Source organism: Phocoena sinus, chromosome 17 (genome assembly GCF_008692025.1).
Source record: "Phocoena sinus isolate mPhoSin1 chromosome 17, mPhoSin1.pri, whole genome shotgun sequence".
In the NCBI taxonomy this organism is placed as follows: Eukaryota; Metazoa; Chordata; class Mammalia; order Artiodactyla; family Phocoenidae; genus Phocoena; species Phocoena sinus.
The window spans coordinates 36,898,467-36,913,096 of NC_045779.1; the positions used below are offsets into that span (position 1 = coordinate 36,898,467).

The 14,630-nt window shown below is 33.5% G+C and overlaps 1 protein-coding gene across 5 annotated transcripts in view; it reads right to left on the reverse strand.

Moving 5' to 3' along the window:
* Positions 1–9,310: 9,310 nt before the first annotated feature.
* The window catches only part of TRIQK (triple QxxK/R motif containing), a 98,004-nt gene continuing 92,684 nt past the window's right edge, over positions 9,311–14,630 (reverse strand). For all 5 annotated transcript variants that reach the window (XM_032610464.1, XM_032610462.1, XM_032610461.1 and 2 more), the window contains one exon: positions 9,311–12,441. In XM_032610464.1, coding sequence (XP_032466355.1) covers positions 12,328–12,441 — 114 coding nt within the window. In that variant the 3' untranslated portion in view covers positions 9,311–12,327. The remainder of the gene's footprint in view (positions 12,442–14,630) is intronic.

A 14,630-nucleotide genomic window follows, 5' to 3' on the forward strand; every position in this document is an offset into this window, starting at 1 on the left:
ACACATCAACAAGTCAAAGACCCCAGAAAAAGGAAGTACAATACTAAGTGGCAAAACTTGAGGTCTGGTATTTGGCACTTCACAGTACCAGCTATAGGAAAAATATTTGAAAATGATTAATACTGAGGAAGTCAGCAGCCTCAAAGAGCATTGCTTCTTAGTGAGAATCATAAAAGTAGAGAAAAGAGTATGCTCTTGAGAATGTAGCAGAAATGAGAAAGAAGGTAAGGGAAAAACTGAGGATCTTTCAGAAATGAAAGAGACAAGGCATGCAATCCTTTGTGTCTCCCCTACCACTGAAAGCATTCATTAAAGAAACTGGCTTCACTAAGCTTTTATAAGGGAGTAATCCTGAACTAGAGACTCAACCCCCAAAATGACTAGGAATAGAAAAAAAAAAAAAATCAAACCAACTACATACAAAGTTAATGGAAGAAGAAAACAGAAAATTCAAATCAAAATACTTCAGCTGATGAAATGGTCCGTACCAAAAAGCAACAACAAAAACAAACAAACAAAAAAACCAAAAACCACAAACCAGAAGAATATGCTTACACAATTTTTAACTGAATTAAAAATCCTCAAATGAGCATTTGAAAATTAGATATAGGTACATAGAGACACAGATATAGATACAGATATAAACTAGAAACAGAAATTTTAAAACTAAGGCCACAATGGGAAAAAAAAAAGGGGGAGTGATGGAGTAAAAGTTGATTGATCTCAGCAAAGAAACTGTTGAAAAAAACTAGCCCATCTCAGAAATAAAGAATAAATTGAGAGGTACCCAAGGTATAATAGATTCTAGTGAAATTTACTAAGGAACTTTGAAGGAAAGCATGATAAAAGGATAAAATGAGATAAAGTAGTAAGTAAAAGGGTCAAAGAGAAAATGGTTGAAATTGAAGACATGAAAAGAAAATTCAAAATACATATAATTGAAGTCTCTAAAGAAGGAAAACAAAATGTGCTATAACTGATATGTAAAAGTATAATCAAAGAAAACTTCAGAAGTAAGAAAAACCTTTTTTCACATATTCAAAGGGCCCACTGTGTGCCTAGAAAACTCAAAAATAATCAACTTAGAGACATGTTCTAGAAAAACAATTAGAATTCAGGGTATACTGGCAATAACATCAAGTTGCTTATGCAGAGAGGGGGTCTAGGAAAGACTGGCCATCAAGCTTTTCAAAGGCAACACAAAAACAAAAAAATTGCAGGCCAAGTATTCTGTAATCACCCAACTGTCCCTCAAGTGTCAAGGCAATAGAAAAATTATTTTAAAGGTTCATGAATCAAGGGAATAGTTTACACATGAGCTCTTCCTTGGTTGGATGACCTTCATTCAACTAGGAGATAACCTGGAAAATTTTGGCAAAATAAATGATGATAAGCATTTTATATATTTTTAATTTTTGAGTTTAATTTAAGTTTAATTTTTGAGAATTTTAAGAGTTAAATACCTAAAAGAAGGGTAGTGGCATGAGTAGAAGAATATACTCTAGAAAAGTAGAAAGAAAACAACTAGAAATGGAAGAAGGGAAAGACAAAGGAGAAAGCAGACTAAGATCATTGACTGTTTTATAGGTAATAGACGAAAGTCAAGGATATCATGTAAGACTGACAGTCTACTGAATAAAAGGTTATTTAAGAAAAGGTATATTAAGTGCACAAAAAAGGTATAAGTGAAATCTCTAAATAAAGATACCAATGTTCAAAAATACCAAAATAATTTTTTAGAAGCAAAGCCACATCAAATACAGAAACATAGTATATATAACTAAATATATTTGGTGACTGTAAAATAAAATTATAAAATTATATGCAGAGTTGATACCAATATATCAGCCACATTGGAAAATGTGAATAGGCTTAACTCATCTATTACAAAAAAAATCCAAATTGGCTCATAAAGCAAATCTGAACTCTGTGATTCTATGTAAGGGACACACCTAACATACAGTGTTTCAAAATGTTGAAATCATAGGTATGGGAAAGGACATATCAAAAAAGTGAAACTGGGCTTCCCTGGTGGCGCAGCAGTTGAGAGTCTGCCTGCCAATGCAAGGGACCCGGGTTCGTGCCTCGGACAGGAAAGATCTCACATGCCGCTTAGCGGCTGGGCCCGTGAGCCATGGTCACTGAGCCTGCGCATCCGGAGCCTGTGCTCCGCAACGGGAGAGGCCACAACAGTGAGAGCCCTGTGTACAGCCAAAAAAAAAAAAAGTGAAACTATAAGACAGCAGGAATTGTGATATTGATATAAAAAAGGTAGAATTCAGGCCTAAAAGCATCAAGGACACTCTATAATGCTAAAATCCAAAACTTATAATCAAGATATAATAACTATGAATATCAATACACCAAATAACAAGATACCAGATAACAAAGCAGCCATGTTCAAAATGCAAAAACCACAGAAGATATGAAAAAAAAAATACTAATAAAAGACTTTAACACACCAATCTCAGTAAAAGGCAAGTCAAATGAATGAAAAATTAGTAAGAGATGAGTAGATCTCTGCACCTGCTGTCAGAATCATAACATTTATATAGAGGCCTTAACAGTCACGTACACAGTCCAAATGATTTCCACAACACATTGCCTTCCAAAGGCTGTGTCCTTGAAAACGGTTCCCACTGTGGAAACAGTGGGCAGAATATACATCCCAGGGAAGGGGCAAGGAGCCTCCCATTGCCCTGGTCCAACTCATGGGTCAACCAGTTGTCACATCCTCTTGATGACCTCCTCCAACAATAACTGGGGCAGGAGGAGGTTCTACTGGCATCTAGTTGCATACTAGCATCTAAGTATGCTGCTAAGCATCCTCCAATGCACAGGACAGGGCCCCACAACAGAATTATCTAGCCCAAGGTGTCAATAGTGCCAATGTTGAGAAACCCTGTTCTAGGGAATGAGGTGTAATATTTATTCACGCAAAAACATTTACTGTGGCAAATGCCATGGGTCTAGAGGAGTGCTTGACATTTGAGTTACGGCAATGAAACCCAGAGTTCTTTCCTGAAGGACCTCAGAGTCCAGTTGAAGAATTATATAAATGAATAATTGTCATGGAATAAATTCTAGTCTTGGGTTGGAGGTGTTGGTGGCTGGAGTGGGGGAAGTCCAGGAAAATCTGAGAACAGATGGGTCTTAAAGGATAGATATGTAGGCATTTTCCAGATTAAATATAAGGAAATGGTTTTAGGCAAAGGAAAGAAAGGTGACAATAAGTACAAAGGGACATTAACAAACAACCTTCTCACTCCACTTTACCACATACACTCTGTGTTCCAGCCACTCTTGGCTGCAACAGGCCAAGCACTCAAGCACTAATATGTATTTGTACTCTTGTATTGGTTTTCTCTCACTTCAGAATACGCTTTTCATGCTTTTTTTCTGTTTGATGAAACCATCACCATCTCCATCTCTCAAGATCATATGTCATGAGAGCAAGGGTATTGTTTTTGTTTTTTAATGTTTATGGATATGTTGCAAGCACAAAAACAGTTCTGGCATGTAGTAAATGTTCAATTAAGTTATTTTTGAATGAACAAATGAATAAACCCAAATACTGTTACTGAGTCTAAGCTTATACCACTCGACATGTGACAGGCCAATAATTGAGCGATGAGTTGTTGGGACAAGGAATAATGATTTTATTTGGAAAGCTGGCAAACTAAAAAGATGGTGGGCATGCCCCAAAGAACCACATTGCCTGAGTTAGAATTCAGGCTTCTTTTATACTAAAAGGGGAGGGAGTAAAGTCAAACATTTTCTGATTCCCATCAGCCTCCAGAAGGGATGTGTTAATTTCTTCCTCCCTGCAGTCATTCACATGTGGGCCTGGTCAGGATGTTTCCTGTGAGCTGAACAAAGGTATTTTAGCTTAATGCTCATTACCTGGGAGTCAGGGTTCCCAGAGATGAGCCATTATGTATAATTTAAGCTCATAGGCAACATGCCTTGAGTTATTAGCTTGTAATAGGATACAAAAGTTCTTCCCTATTACAATATCAGTTCTTTTCTGAAGGATTCTTCAATTTCTCACTGTAAAACAAACAAAAAACCCAGAACTGCCTTTTCCCATACTTCTTACATTGAATATAGATGGGTAAATGTAAAAGATGACATTATAATACCTAATAGGTGCTTAATATTTATTAACTGAATGAAAAATGAAGAACATAATGGGAAAAAAAAAAACAAAACCCAAAACAGATAGATCTGCCAGGTGTCTGGACCCATGATGTAGCTCAGTAAAACATTTCCTTTCTAGTCTTTCCTGAAGAGCAGAGACTGAAGAATTCTCTCAATATAGAGAAGTAAAAATCACTTATAACTTAATATCCAAAGATAAATACTCTTTAATTCTTGCTAAATATTCTTCCAACACACTCATATAAACACACACATATACAACACATAGACATGTATATACATTCGAACAAAAGAGAACTGCATTACATGTAATCCTTTATGACTGATTTTTCACCTCTCTCCATGTCAGTTAAGTATAAATATGTTATTTTTATAAATACATCACATTTTACTTTATAGATGTAACATGACTCATTTAAAAAGACTCCTACATTGGGCATTTACATTGCTTTCATTTTGTTTGCTTGCTTGTTTGTTTTGATGTTACGAAGAATGCTGTGGTTAACTTTGTGTATTTACACACTATAGGCATTATTATCTTGAGATAAATTTCTAAAGTATATATGAAATTTAAGACTTTTATAGTACAGTGCAAAAGTCCCTTCCATAAAGTGTGTAAGATTACCATTCCCCCAAGCAGTATATGAAAGAGACTGTTTTCTCACATCTTTAATTAACACTGGGTACCGGGTTATGTGTTAGATTTTAATTTAATGTGTTATAAACCAACAGTATTTCCTTTATGGTTTCTGACTCATGAATCAATGCCTAGAAATAATTTCCCTACTACAATTTTCTTAAAATGTCTACAATTTCTTCTAATACTTTTTATGGTTTCATTTATTTTCATACAGAAATCAAATTCCATCAGAAATTAATCTTGTTTTCCGTCATGGTAGGCATCTTTTAATTTCAAAATGGACACTCAGTTGTTTCAATACATTTAATAAATAACCTATCTTTCCATCTTCATGACTTATAGGATACATTAAATGAATATCTACATTTGAATATATTTCTGGACATTGCACTTTTTCTATTTGTTTGTCTACTTTTCCTTGACAATGATATTATTTTCTGTATTATAACTTTATAATACACTTTAATATCTGATAAAGGTTCTATTTCCAGATTAGAAGAAAATTTATATTTGTACAATACTGAATCATCTCATTCAGGGAAATAGTTGGTCCCTTTTTATTAAAGTTTTATTACGTTCCTCTGTAAAGTTCTTTTTCCAATGAAGACTCTTCATATTTCTTGCTGATTTTTTCTAGATAATTCTATAGTTTTGATTGCAATTGTAAAAATATTTTTATGTTATGATATTTAGCTAATTATTGTATAGGTAGATAGATATTGATTTTCACAGATATTTTTCTAAAAGAGCATGTTATATAAAACTTACTCAGTATTTTCTTAGTTTTCTAGTCGATCATATAATATGAAAATATTATACATTTTCCCATATTTACTACTTATTTCTGTTGTTTTTAAAATCTGATAGGACTGGCTGTCACTTTCAGAATAACTTAAAATAGTGTAAAAGCATAAAATTTTCACAATTTTAATAATGTAAAGCATGATAATGGAATTCTCCTTTCAGTACTGAAAAGAACAAAGATTACAAAGGATTGAGCCACACCACATAGGTAAAATCTATGTCTTTATAATGATAATAAAAGAAACAACAGGAACAACAATGACACATCTTTATTGGCCACAGTTAGAGAGTGCTAAGCCATTACTCTGAAATTTGGATTTCAAGTATTTATGCTTCCTTCTTGTTATGAGCTGTGTAAGCTAACCAAATAGTTGATAAAATTGTTTTTAATAATTTCACTTAATATATGGTAAAGGAATGATGGAAAATCACGTTTGAAATGTCTAATGAGATAATGAACCGAGGACACAATTATGGATGGATGCTAAAAGCTTTAGGTAAAATGTTGATGTAAAACCTTATTTTGGAGGGAATCAGGTTACTAGCACATGAATCCACTATTAAATTTCAGCACCACCATAAGTGAGACAACCAGATATCATGTGTCTCACTATGAAATACTCTTGCCTTAAAAACAAACAAATGACAACAACAAAACTGTCTGGATCTAATCTAACTTAAAAGTTAACTCCTAGTTTACAGAAAATAGGAAAAATAGAGGAATAAAATGAATAACAAAATGAAAAAGCCAAATCTAGAATGTTGAACATCCAAAAGGACAAACAACTTGGTTTCTTCAACAATCAATGGCATGAAAGAAAAAGGTTTGTTGCAGAATACAGTTGACTCCTGAACAACATGGGTTTGAACTGCACGGGTCCACTCATACGCAGATATCTTTCGATAGTAAATACTACAGTACTACTACATGATCGTGGTTGGTTGCATCTGCGGATGTGGAGCAACCAGGGATATGGAGGGCTGACTGAGTTATAAGGAGATTAATTCCCACATTGTTCAAGGGTCAACTTTAAAAGAAATTTAAGAGACATACAACCAAATGCAGTACAGATCTTGATTCAAAACTTATCTTAGGGCTTCCCTGGTGGCGCAGTGGTTGAGAGTCCACCTGCCAATGCAGGGGACGCGGATTCGTGCCCCCGTCCGGGAAGATCCCACGTGCCGCGGAGCGGCTGGGCCCGTGAGCCATGGCCGCTGAGCCTGTGCGTCCGGAGTCTGTGCTCCGCGACGGGAGAGGCCACAACAGTGAGAGGCCCGCGTACCGCAAAAAAAAAAAAAAAAAAAAAAAAAAAAAAAAAAAAAAACTTATCTTAAATAGGTATCTTGGAGGCAGTTAAGGACATCTGAATATTGACTTGGTATTAAGTGATAACAAGAAATAATTAATTCTATTAGCTGTAATAGTAGCTTCCTAGTAACTCAAAAAATAATACCTAACAAATAACAAACAAACAAATATGAAAGTTCCTTCAGGGATGCATAATGAGATATTTACAGGTAAAATGTCAGCATATTTGAGTTTTGCTTTAAAATACCTCAGGTTACAGAAAATGCATGGAGTATATAAAGCAGTGGCAACATATTGGTAATTGTTGAAACTAGGTGGTGGGTAGATTGAGGTTCATTGCACTATTCTCTCTAGTTTTGCGTAATGCCTGTGGTTAGTGACAGATTAAAAAGAAAGCAGGTAAGAAGTAAGAGACAGTAGAAAAAATAGGTGAGGATCAATGATGATTCTAAGTAAAACAGTAGATAGAGGCAGTTAATATAGTAAGCACAAAGTTAAGTATTACAAAGTACAAGTGAGGTTCACACAAACAGAGAAGGAATGTTCGAGATTGCTGAGAATTTAGAATTGAGGCACGTGGGTGAAGAGCAGAAGTGAGCAAGAGAACTCAAATAAGATGCCTAGAAGGGCACTCAACATCTGCATCACAAATGTTTAGGAACTAGTGTAATAAATGAGTTTTTAATGTCTGGATTATTTCTCTTTGGTTCACCAACTTCTTCCACACGTTTGTTTTATGTAAAGCATACTGATAAGGGCTAAGACTATGACCTCCATCTCATGGTCATTATAGCAAGAGTTATATTTGGCCATGTTTATCTATAAAATCTTCTTTTAAAAAACTGCAATTAAAGAGACTTTTAAAAATGTTTTTAACCTCACTTTATAAATATGAGAACAACAACAAAAAAACCCTCTGAATTTTGTATTATCCTAGGATGTACAGAGAAGGCAATCCAATAAGACCTGCCTTGTCACATTCAATAGAGCAACTGCAGTAGCAATTTGTTACAAGCAGATGGATAGTTGAACACTGAAAAGGATGATAAACTAGAACAAAATTAGATATTGAAATCAATTTCTTTTAGGCTCACCATGAAACTTCAGATTTACACAAACAATTGTATTTGAAGAAGTCAGAAAAAAATGCCATACTAAGATGGGTGCCCGTGAAAACAGAACTTTACACATGCTATAGCCTTTATAGCCATCATTTACTTGGTTGGTCCAAATATTTATAGTTCATTGTTATGACTGCCAAAACTGGCAACCACAAGGATTGTTGTCTCAATTAGGACAGTAAACAGATTGTCTCTTTTTTTAATGAAAAAATCTAAAATGTAATACTTCACAGTTTAACATGTTTATTCATCTAAACGAGCTAAAAAATAATGGTGCGACATCTGTTCGAGAGGCATTGGTACCTCAAATTTTGGCTGCCTCCCCACCATTTTGGTTGTTGTTTTAAAAAATGAAGAATAGGAGGGGGTACTGTCATCAAAAAATCTTCTGGCATGTAAAGTATCTTATTTTTCTTGAAATAAGGATCTCATGTCTGTTGCTAGGGATAAAAAAAAAATTGTCTAACAAAGAGGCACAATGCTGAACACGACAGCAGTTCAATTGTTTTAAATACATTTACTGACCCACTATAGATATTTCCACACGGATATAGTTCTTGAAGCGACTCTCCCAGTTCCCTCTATACTTACCTGTATAGCTAAAACCTATACAGAATAGTAAAGGGTTTCTGTAGGCACTGAATTCATCTGCTACAATTTTTACTGTAGGTTACACTGATTTTAGATATGGTGTCAGTGGAACAAAATCTAGCAAACATTCTATCCAGGCTGCATTGGAGCAATTCTAATAAAAGAAGGCAGTGCTGCTAAGGGAAAAGTGGTGAGAATCTCCCCAGAGAAGCCTCAGGTAAGTGTCTTCACCTAATTGTTGGTAAGAAAAAAATAAAAGTTTATCTTAGATAGTCTCTGACACAATAACCTTATGTTATGGATGAAATACATTAAAATTTAAGTTTAATTTCTAGAAGTTTATTTCTGAAGCTTATCTAAAGCATAACTTGATCTACTGAATTATCAATGACTATATAATTTAGATTCTGGAAAATATAACACTTTAGTTTTCACATAAATATAGCATTATAATGAAAATTTAGTTTTATTAACAATGGGAGTGAAGATTTAGACTAAGTTAAATTTAAAACAATGAGTCTGATTTTTAACAATACTAAGGTGAAAATAGCATATTTGATTTCCTAGAAAAGAGCAACGTTTCTGTTGTGTAGCAAATTTAATGCTAGTTGTCTTGATCTTAAAGAGAACCAGGATTAAATATATATGTGTCCCAATACAACCAAAGACCATAAATGCTAAATGCTGAGTTGATCAATATTGTGATTTTTAAGTTTTATTTATTAAATGCAAATAATTTTTGATCATCTGTTACATGCAAGAACTGTGCCAGGCTCTGAGAGGACTGAAAGAGATTAACTTAAATTCTAACATGCATTTATTAAAAATGTGCAGACCACTACACTACTGCAATTACAGAAATGAATAAGAACATATTCTCAGGATTTTGTAATCCTTGGTTGGAGTGGGAGTATTTCACCTACATTTACAAAAAATTGAAAAAGATTGGAAAATCTTCAAGTATTTTGCCACCTTAAAACAACAACAAAACCTCATTCTGGTACTAAAATAGGATTTTAGCACATTTGTTTTAAAAGAAATTATAGATGAGGTTATATTTTTACAACATCGCCTCTCAAATGAATTTACATATTCTGTATTTTTCATGCAATATAAGAACCAGCAACCATTCAAGCTTCATTCAAAGTGTTCTATAGGCTGTACGTTAAGTCCAGCTGCATTAGTTGAAATTTCTTCTGCAGAAAAAGTATGTTAACAGATAGATTCTAACATTCTGAAAAGTCATTAATTTTTTTTTTTTTTTTTTTTTTTTTGTCTTCTGAATTACTCTGAGCAGTGAATTATTGGAGGGGAAAAACCCATGCCTAAAATTTGTATGGTGCCAGTCTCAGATTTATGCCAAATACCACTCACTATTTAAAAGTGTAGTCCCCTGAAACTGCAGACCGGATATCACCTCTCTGTCTTCAAAGATTCAAACCAGACTTCAACTTGGGATTTCTCTACAGAGGATTGGCTGCTTCCCAGTTAATGTGAGTTTGAAAAATGTGCATTTCACGAAAACATTATTTTGTAAACATACATTGTCTCAATTTACCTGCTATTTATTAAAATCAGAGTTTAGCCTTTGGGACTTACCATAAGTTAATCAGCTAAGTTAGTTATGCTGTGTCTAGGCTAATATTCATTACTATCAGAAACAACAGTTTTCCTCCAAAGAATACCTCAAGAGTAGAACAGGATAATAAAGTTGATTTTCTCCTTTTTTTCAGGGTAATGAATTTTCAAACATTTCTAAGAGTACAATCATCTATTTTAAATACTGTAAATTCTGTAATATCTCACTTGGATAGGTATCTAATAGACAATTATTACATATCCTTGCATTTAAATTACCACTGAAATTAGAAATAATCTTTATTTTATATGACTGTATTTAACACCAGATGGGAGGGGAAATAACTAAATGAAGATTGTTCACATAAATGTGATAGGAGTGGGGGAAAGCAGTATTTCTTGACATGTGGCATGTCACTCAGGAAAGTAAAAGACCCATCATATCCAAAATGCCAGCTTGGATATTCTCTTGCCACCCACTTCACAAACAGACATACCACATGGCATTAAATGCTGCAACCTTTCCTAAAAATGCCACTTGGATTTGTCCACTGTGGTGAATGTATAGGAACTCTTGGTCTGTCTCTTAAGTTTGTGATTTCAATGGGAAGAATCCAGGAAACAGCACTGGCTAAATTTTGCCCTCAGATGTTTGGCATAAATGATCTGTGAGGATACTGGAACTTTTGGCTGTTTTCACACTGATGAAATAAGTTATGCTACTTGAAAAAATTCTACAGAACATAATGCTACACAACCACATTCAACTATCTGCAAAAGTCTCAAAGACTATCTAGGATATTTACCAATACTTTCTTCTCTTGGAGAGTATGGAAACAATCTTAACATTTTATTTACTCTTTATAAATACAATGTATTTACTATGAAACACCTTATGCACATGTTGCAAGCTATTCATTTTCTATACATATTTATGTAAGGTAGTAACTAACAACTCTGCTGTGGACACATATTTTTCCATTTTCTAATCTTTATGTATTCATGTGTTATAAAATTATTTTAAAATTCCATTACCAGTAAAAAATACTGACTACATTAGTCATTATACTCCAACAAATGTAAAATACCTTGAAAAATCATATAAACAAAAAACTCCATATGTGAGTAATATAAGACATATATTTTCTTCTATTACTTTTCATGAAAGGGTTCTAATTGATTTAATTCCCAAGAGACAAAATACAATTTTGTAAAACAAGTTTGTATTGTTCAGATATAAGAGACAACCCAAGAAAATGACTCTGAGTAGGTAGGACTTCTGCTATTACCGTTGTGTGAAAAACACTGCACAATTAGGCAACAGGTTGCTACATATCTCCTTAACAAGAGGGGCAAACTGATACTGCAAGCAGCCAGGACAACATAATTAAAATAGAATTCCAAGTTTATATTAATAGAGTAATAAGTTAATTAAAATCAAGATCAACTGAACTTTCTATTTACACCAGTTCAGACAGCCCAAGAGGAAAGCAACTCTATTTTAGAGACATATGTGACTCTTTGAGCTTCTGTCATCCAGGTGCCATTTCTGATGGAGCACATGTGCACTGAACAGTTGGCAAAGAAGGAAAAAGATTACTGTAGATGTATGTGCAGATTGTCTCTCTAATGATATAAACTACGTCTGGAAAGAAAGCAGGGCTTCTCTGTAAAATGAAAAATTTCCCATGAGTTTTCATTCCTTCTTAGGCTCTGAATGTGACTAGAGAATGTTTCTGTAAATGAGGATATATACTTTTACTTAGAATGTATATGGAACAAAAATAGATTTAGTAATCTGTAAGTGATGGAGTTATACACATAAATTGCCTAAGACATCTGAAGAATTTAGGATCTGTTTTTCACTTTATCTAAATGCACCATGAATAGGTTGCCTGTCAAAGTAGAAAGATTTATAAAAGTATCTGGTAGCACACATACTACATTACTAGGTAAGGTTCTTTTCTTGATATCCTATGCAACATTTTAAAAGATATTTTTGCAAACTGAAAATACCAGCAGAAAAAATTCAAGATCTTGCTGTCTCAGTACTTCAGAAAGTATTGGTCCCTAGAGGTGCTTTTATAAAATTATATCCTTTTCATGCATTGATTGCTGCTCAACTAATCTTCATCTGGTTCCAGATCAGGGTCAACATCTGTGGACAGTCTGAGATAAAAGAAAGCATAGAAAGCCAGTAGGAGGGCCAATATAGCTGCAAGTAGAAGGCCAACTTCCTGAGGAAGGAAAAAAAAAGTAGATTTGAAATTCATGAAATGAGGTTGGTTAACGTTATCAGCTTCATGAGATAAAAAAAACACAGTCTAGAATTAATAATCACATTCTTTTTGTTTAACACTTTCTGTCATTAAGCAAAGAAACTTTTGTGCTTGACAATACCTAATATAATGGCAGGTACATCAGTGGGTATAATAATAGATGTGTATTATTATTTTTATTTAAATTTATGTTTTTCTAATAGTAAAATTAACATTTATAATTTTAATATATTTTCGTAGTTTGGATATCAAACTGTTGGATGTAAGCAATGTAGTTTGTGCCTACACAGTTTATCTTTCTCTATCTGAGAAAGAAATAACATTTGAGAAAGAAATAACATTATTTCTTGCTTCAATACGTTTATTATTAGCTATAGCATTTGGACACAGATTCTTTTTTAAATTATCATTCCTTTTCTAATAGGAAGAAACTATTATAACCAGTTTCTACATTATGTCTCTGTAAACATCCTTATTAAATATTATTTTTTAAAACTCATTTTTAAATTCTAAATTCTATAGTTTACAATGTGGCAGAACAAAACTAAGTACTCTTGGCTCATAAAGCATGATATGATATAATTAACACAACTATGAAGGATGGTCCTGGATACTTCATTTGGTGATTTGATATGGATTATATTAATCAATTATGCTGAAATAATAGCCAAAAAATTACCATATATACAATGGCAAAAATCATATTATTTTTCAAAAAGTCTATAAACTTATATATATATATATATATATATACACACACACACACACACACACACACACACACATACCATGAAGGAATTTTCTCAATATTAACATATCATTTGGCTAAACAGAAAGAAGAATAAATAGTGCTAGTACAGTATCCTAAGGGGCTTAAATATTCCCTTGTAATTCTCACTTGCATATCACACCCCTTCCTGACATTATTTTATGGAGAAGCAATTTATTTGCACTTACACAAATGTAGTTTACATTTCAAAAGAATGCAAAATTAATAATTCAACATATGCCACCTAATAAACTTTAAAAACATTAAAATAAATTTGGTTTATAATCAACATGTAATTTTTACCTGGATGTTGCAATTACAAATGGACATTTTATACAGATTTTTAGCTTTATTATTAGATTTTTTTAGATTTGCAAACTATAAAAATAAATATTAATAAAATACATGGGGTTGAAAGATTTAGTGTCAACTATTTTTGTAAGATTTGATTTCTCAATCTACTCTATCAATATAATGTCAAATTAAAGTGAATTTTTCTCTGCTGCAGTTGGAATACTTTGGCATCTCAAAAGGGCATGGCAGCATCAGACAGGTTTCATTTATTTTCTTGTATCCACAGCTGTGCTCCCAGACCCATCTGGTTACACAGCTACTAATTTTAAGAGGATGTAATAAACAAGTGACACACAACTGCAAACTCCATGTGTTCTGTACAGTGGACAAAAAACTGTTCAACAGCAGTCACCATTCCCATAAGTTTAACACAAGACTAAAGTTTTTACTCTTGATTAGAGTCTGTGATTCTCATCTCATTGATAATCACCTCTAATTGCTGTTTTTCAACTCCTTCTTATCCTTTCAAACAGCTCTGTAACATCTTCATTGTACATTTTCAGAATATCCAGAGGCATGAAAAAGGGGTTTAAGGGTAGGAAGCAGAGAACATTCATAGAATACAACTTCAGAAGATCCATTAATTCAATTAAGTCTATTCAACATACTATGGTGTAGGGGGTGAGGCTTCCGAAGTATTGGACGAGGAGGTACAGCAAATCATTTGTTTCAGAATGTCCCTATTCTGCTAAGGAGATAAGTATTGTGGGGACTGCATGCTTGGAGGGTTAAAACTATGGTAAAATTTGAAAATACTGCTTTCAGAATTCTGGTCACACTAACCATAACTTAGAGACCTACAGGCATTTATGACTCTCCCCACCCTTGGCCATTTTTAGTTTTAGATCAGGAATAACAAAGAGAACAAAAATAATGCTTCCAGCTGGCTCATCCCAAGGGGTTGTTAGCAGGATCTGGTTGCCATTTGAGTATTTTATTTATGTAACAGATAAATCAAATTTCTGATCCTTATTTTTTATTATAATTACTTGTTTCAAATAAACTACTTAATAAACAAATACAG